Genomic DNA, 7,040 nt, shown 5'->3' with positions numbered 1-7,040 from the left:
TATTTCAAAACCAGCCATGGGTCTTTCAACAGGACTCAGCTCCTGCACATAAGGCAAAAACAACTCAAGCCTGGTTTCGAAGGAACAAAATTGACTTTATTGCCCACGAAGACTGGCCGTCCTCCAGCCTGGACCTTAACCCTCTGGATTATGCCATATGGCAGGTTATTGAGGAGAAAGCCTGTGCTAAACCCCACACAAATCTTGACTCCTTGAAGTGGGCCATAGTTAAGGGCTCCTCTACACGATGGCCCAGCGTAGGCCAGTCCAAGGGACGCAGCTATGCGGTGAAATGAGATAGCAATATCACTTGCTCCCTCTAACGCATAAATGCGTCCCTAGGACTGGCCTACGCTGGGCCATCATGTAGAGGAGCCATAAGACAGTGACGGAATTAGACATGATAATCGTGCGTGCCGCTATTGATGACTGGCCTCGTCGTTTGAGGGCCTGTGTCAAGGCCAGAGGAGGCCATTTTGAATGATATTGTCAAATGTAATTCCTGATTTTGTGTACTTTATTTTAATATATACTTTATTCAACTTTTGTTCGTATATTTTATGTGGATAAAGATTATTGCAGTAACAGAATAACCAACCAACCAACCAGTAAGCAGTAAGTAACCAACTGGGTATGTTGTATGAAAATAAATGTAATTTCTTTCTTGTTTTAGGACTGCTGAAACTCCCCAAAATTATGAAACTCGTTAGTTACACTTAAGATTCTAAATTATTATAATCTTTCTCTACGTCATAAAATCATCAGTAGCTTAAATAAAAAAAATAATAAGTTAAATAAAATAGCATATTTCAACAATTAGATTCTGTTTCACAGTCTGAGTAAAGTATCGGATAATTTATTAACAAATAAATTGACTGCCAGACACAACTTCTTGCAAAACCTACCATTTAATTTCTTTCTCCATCGGTTAAGCTTATTTGAAGATTGCGAAACGCCAATGTTGACTTTAGGATGACTCACGCTAAAACGGCCCGGGTACGGGGCCGAGGCAATCGACACTTCATTTTCTATAACAGATGACCGATGAGCACATGGTGCTTTCTATAGAAAACGGAGTGTCGGATTCCTCGGCCCGGACCTGGGCCCTTCTAAGGTGAGTCACTTACGTTTATTTCGATTGGAGCCGAGAGCGCCCGAAATGTCCAGTGTCACCTCACAACCGGTGTGAAGAGCGGCAAATTAAGCCTCAGAGAGCGAAGTTTTTGAAAAATCGTACCACTTTTTTAGGTCACAAATGTCACAATACGGTTGCCAAAAAAATAAGCAATCTTGAGGATTTTTTCATTGTTTCGAATCCAGATCTTTTGACTTTCACTCCATAGAATAAAAATCACGAACATAGGTCTAAAACGCACTTTAATAATAGTAACAATTTATGCACTAAAGTTAAAAATATGAAAATTGCTTCTAAAAATGCGCAATTTTATTTTTGTGGGAACTTTTATTCACTTTTTCCATGATATTTTGCGGTCCCGAGCAAACACATCCATCTCGCTCTCGCTAACGTTCAGAGAGAGTGAGAGAAGAACACTATGGGTCTTCAGGTGATTCATAAATTGTGCTCAATCAAATGTCTAGTTAAGTCCAGCCCGGTCTAGTCGGGACAGTCTAGTCCGTGGCCGTATGGAAATTGCAGTATAATGAGAAATACCTTGCAAAGCTGATTAAAATGACATAAAAAAAACAGTTTTCTGTATTCTAATTAAATCTAATCTCATACACTTATATTTTGTACAACGACTTAAAGTAAAAAAAAAATAATTAAAGCAAACATAACAGTAGCCTAAAACCCTTTAAAGGTCCTAGTGGTTTATATGATCATGATGATGATGATGTCCTCCCAGACGTATCCGTCGACAGCAACATCCTGACAAATAAAAAGGTCTTAACTATTACGTGCATGGGCGCGGACGTGGTTTTCGAATCAAAAATTTGTTTCGAAAGTCCGGCAACACGAAACACAGTAAAGGTGCCCACAGTTGTATGTGTAATGGTACGAGGGCTTGGGACGAGTTTTTCGGACCTGGCGTTTGGCGTCAAGATCTTCAAGTTGGGTGTGCTCGAAGTTACCAAGACCTGTGTTGACAGCAGTTCGCCAGTCCGATCTCCGAGATGCAAGTTCCTTCCACGACTCGCATGATATGCCGGTGGCCGAAAGGTGGCGTTTTAAGACATCCTTGTAGCGCAGGTACTGATCAGATGCAGTATTGATTCATGTAGACATAAGCGGGGTTGGCCAGCATGCCGGGACGCAGCACTTTGGCGACGCCGATGGCGTTCTCACTTACAGTCAGCGTCGGCGTGGCGTCTGAATCGCACACGTGGACGACACAGCCGGCTAGGTCGCGACCCCATTCTGCGCATCTCTGTAACGGAAGGTTTTTTCAACAACAATATGTTTTACTGTTTGTTAACTATTGTGCCTTCAGAGTTTTGTTGGGGCTTCTGCGCTACTGCAGCGCCTCATCAATGTTTGCGTACGCGCACACAGAGGGGTTCGGCGTGGTGATTCGTAATCGTATCCCATCACTCATGTGCAGAGTGCGCGGGAGCCACAACATAATCCTGAGGGTCATAAGACGGACTGCCCCATTCTGGGACACTGGGTGCGAACGCATGCGCAAGTACCGGGTGTTCCAAAGAGTGGCAGATATTTAACCTAAAATTATTATTATTGTTATTTATTATTTATTTGGTCTGTACGCTACTAACATAGCTTAAGTGTACTTATTATTAATACTGTATGGTTTTTTTTTACTATTTCTTTAATTATAACGTAGAAAAGATTATCGGTCACGGACACCGTGTGCAGTAACAGCCTTAAAAAACCGAGACGTGTGCTTGGTCTAGATACAAATTTTGTGACATATTTAGAGAGTAATCGGTATAAACAATCAAATTCATGTGGGTTACTAATTATGGAGCTAATTTTTGAAATATAAAATTTAGCTAAATATATAAACACTAGTTTATATAAGCCGTGACCAGATCTTAGAATTGAACATTTCACGATGCGGAAATCATTTCCTGAAATCATTGGTTGGCCACACCACGAAAAATCAAACGTAACCTAACTGTACCATGAAGTGATTAATTCTGAAATGGCATTTCATGAAATGATCAATTTCTATGATCTGGCCACGTAATATCGACCAAAATATACAATATATACCTCTGTAAATTTGATAATTTGTTACACAAAGCTTAACTTTCTGGATCAGGCCTACATGGGTTGAATTAAGGAATGTACTAGACATAGAACGAAATTCAATTGTAAAATATATTAGTATTTTTCTAGCGTGAGTTCAAGCTCTCTTGTACAATAAGTAGAGTGTAGTGCCCAGATGTGGGTGTTGCTGGAAGGTAATAAAAGTGCACTTAAATGTACTAAAAGAAAATTGATCATTTTATGTTCCTGAAAATAAATTATACTTATTTCATTCCCTATAAGAATATTTGTCTTAAAAAGATTAATTTGCATTAGCATGTTTTCATTGACCAAGTTTTATTTTTGTTATCTACTAAGTAATTATTTTTATAACGTGTTCTAATTTTTTATGCGTGTTGGTTCGTGCAAAAATTGTGGTGAACTTTTGTATATTTTGCAATAAATTAATAGATTTTTTTACTTACATCCGGGATGATGAATTTGAACTCCGCAACTTCTGGAGGGATCTCGATATCTGGCAATCGCAGCGAACTTTTGGTAATGACACCTATAGCAGGAATATGATTACAAATACTAAGATTATATTTTATTAACTCCATGATAGTTTTAACAACAACTGTTAAAGACGCTAAGCACAAATAATTTCTTAAATTGATCCGCCATTTTCTATCCTTATCGAACGACCATAGCTATCCACCCCAGTCAATGTTGTGCAAGCGGGGCAGCAATATATTTATGCGCCTGAGATAGAAATTAGCGTTTAAATGTCCGAAATATTTCGTGCATAGCATCCTTACTTTAATAGCCTTCAAGTTAAGGACATGGAAATGATTAAAAAATGATAAAAAACTGGTGGTATTAAGTTAACCTTTAGCCTCCGTATGACAATAACCGTGGTAGCCACACTGCATATGTTGATAATCCGACGTAGGCGACGGCGTCACGCCGACTCCGAGCGACAACAAACACACGAGCACAAACATGTCTGTACTTTACTAACGACTGTCGTCTTTATAAAGACCTATGTATTGTGTCATTCATTTTGTTGTAGATTAAGCGTCATTCGATTATTTGGTAGTCAACAATGAATGTAAACATCATAGAAAATAGTGTGATGTGAATGTTGATTATTTTCAATTATCTGTTGCCCGTAATACCAACTAACTAACTATTGTGGCGCATTGATCCAAAGAGGGTCTTGGCCTCTAAAACGAGAGAACGCCACCTGTCCCGATCCTGTGCCACTCCCTGCCAGTTATCGGCTTTGAGTTGGCACAGATCCGCCTGTACACTGTCGCTCCAGCGGTATCTGGGCCGACCCACTGGACGGCGACCAGTCGGTCGTCCCAAATAAGCTCTCTTAACACCCCGATCCTCACCCATCCTCAGTAAATGGCCGAACCAGCGAAGTCTGTGGCTTTTCGTTTCGCCGATGATATCAACTAGAGAACAAACTTAATCGGTTCATCTATAGAGAGCCGGATCATAAAGAATTGAAAATAATTGAAGGTTCCAAATCAAGTATTGTATTAATATAATGTATAATGAGTACAAGCATCCGCGGCAGTTTTAAGGTCCGGCCCACAGAAGATAATCTCTCAGAATCGCGCTTAAAGTGGTATGGCCATGTCATGAGGCCAGAAGATCACAAGTCCTGAGCATCAACGTCGGCTCCAAAAGATCGGGCAGAGGTAGACCCCTTACGACCTGGATGTCCGTCATTAACAACACCTTAAGAAAGCCCAAATAAATGTCTCGACGACCCAGAATAGATATGCCTGGCGAAGAATGACGAGGAGAGCCGACTCCAAATGACATGGGAAAAGGCTAGGCAAAGAAGAAGAAAGAAGACGAAGAATGAGTTCAAGTATCATGTCATGGATGCAGCATAATTACTGCATGTACACGATGGTTGCATTCCGAAAATATTTATATATCCATATCATTCTGTATGCCTGTACGTCAAATGTTTACCATTGTGCGGTTACAACAACTTTTTTTTAATTCAACCATACTTTCAATATCTGAGAGCAAATCGGGTATATTGCTCTTTATAGTCGGACTCTACATACTTATAGCATACTTATAGTTTGCTAAAAACTCATATTTTGTAATTTAGTACCGGGCTTTAGAACGCAACTTGAAAAGATGAAGTGCCTTTCAATACCTCCCCCAGCGACTTCTTGAGGCTGATTCTGTTTAAACAATTTAATAAGGTTTTGATCATATTCTGATAGGGCCGTGAGTCGTGTCTTCAATTAAATCTTACGGGCGGCAGATGTACAAGCTCCAACCTCTTACAGCACTGAATATATATTTTTTAAATTTATTTTACTAAATAAAGTCTGTTACATTGTTTTTACATTTGTTTCGCCAAACATAGTGTTTATTGGCGAATAATGTACTCACTTTCGATACACTAATTGTACCTTACTATCTATGCATATAAAGAATTTAAAACATATTTTGATGTCAAGTGTTCAATTTATTTTATTTCCTTTGAATACAATTTTAACTTTACAGTTCCAATTGGCCTCCTGGTGACACGACTCAAGATTGTATCAAAACAAGATAAAAACCTTATCAAAAAGTTAAAACAGAATTGAGGGCTAATTCCAAATTGATTCATGTAAAAAATTTACCATTTAGGGCGTTTCACAGTGTCCAAGTAAAATCCTGAATAAGGTACTTGCCACTTATCTCAATAAAGTCATTATTCACGTTTCACAATCTTCAAATAAGCTTAACTGGTAGATAAAGTGCTAAGTTTTGTAGGAAGTTTTATTTTGCAGTTAATTTATTGGTTAACCTTTTCAACGCTTTTCCACACGTGTCAAGAAATGCCATGGACGAAAAAAGTTAACTGGTGAAGAGCGAATATGAAGCTTAACTGACAGTAGGAAAGTCGCTTTGACAACGTCCGCCATAGCCTTTTTAATGGTCATTGGCGTCGCGGGCACGACAGACGATGACCGTTTTAGTGGTCTTTGGCGTTGAAAAGGTTAATTAGCTATCTAATACTTGGAAATTGTGTTGTTCGTGCGAATGATAACTAAGGGCCCTTAGTTATCATTCGCACGAACAAGAACGGAAAAAAAACGAGCGAAAGATAAAATAAAAATGTTTGTTCGAATTGGCTTCTTCGTCTCCAAGATACTTGTGTCCATCTGCGATAGTCCTGTAATCTCATCGCAGCCTCAATGCCTCGCGCAGTGATCGCTCGAGATGAAAGGGCGGGCGATGAAATTAAAGCCGGGACACACTCAGATTCGTTTACTGCTCTTAATACGATCCGCCAGAGTCCGGGACGGGCTTGGGAATTGTATACGAGATGTTCTAATATTTTTACAGTACATATGGGCCTACTTTATAGCACTAGTGCGAGAAGTAGCATATTATGTTACTGTGTCGAACATTTAAAGGGCCATATGTACTGTAAAACGTTGTACGATACATGTGCGAATAGGTAATTCGCAACTCGTGTCGATTTAAAACACTCCCTTCGGTCGTGTTTTAATTTATCGCCACTCGTTTCGAATTTCCTATTTTTCGGACTTGTATCGTAATGTACTATTGTGGGTTTGAAGCAGGAGGTCCCTGGTTTGGATCCTATTAATTTTTTTGTGTTTTTATCATTATCATAAATATTTGTTCCAGAGGAGGTGGTGGATGGATGTTTCGTATGTATATAAATATTTTTACAGTACATATGGGGCTACTTTATAGCACTAGTGCGAGAAGTAGCATATTACGTTACTGTGTCGAACATTTAAAGGGCCATATGTACTGTAAAACGTTGTACGATACATGTGCGAATAGGTAATTCGCAACTCGTGTCGATTTAAAACAC

General features: G+C 39.3%; 1 protein-coding gene across 1 annotated transcript; it reads right to left on the bottom strand.

Moving 5' to 3' along the window:
- Positions 1-383: 383 nt before the first annotated feature.
- LOC133518361 (uncharacterized) lies at positions 384-4,355 on the bottom strand. The gene is made up of 3 exons (XM_061852035.1): positions 4,059-4,355; positions 3,655-3,737; positions 384-2,387 (listed from the first exon to the last, which is right to left on the bottom strand). Exons 1-3 carry the CDS (start codon positions 4,171-4,173, stop codon positions 2,217-2,219), a joined length of 369 nt encoding a protein of 122 aa, XP_061708019.1. The 5' UTR covers positions 4,174-4,355; the 3' UTR covers positions 384-2,216.
- Positions 4,356-7,040: the final 2,685 nt, after the last annotated feature.

Source organism: Cydia pomonella, chromosome 5 (genome assembly GCF_033807575.1).
Source record: "Cydia pomonella isolate Wapato2018A chromosome 5, ilCydPomo1, whole genome shotgun sequence".
NCBI classification, from domain to species: domain Eukaryota; kingdom Metazoa; phylum Arthropoda; class Insecta; order Lepidoptera; family Tortricidae; genus Cydia; species Cydia pomonella.
Note: the sequence above shows the minus strand (reverse complement) of the source record. Positions and strands in the feature narration are given on the sequence as shown.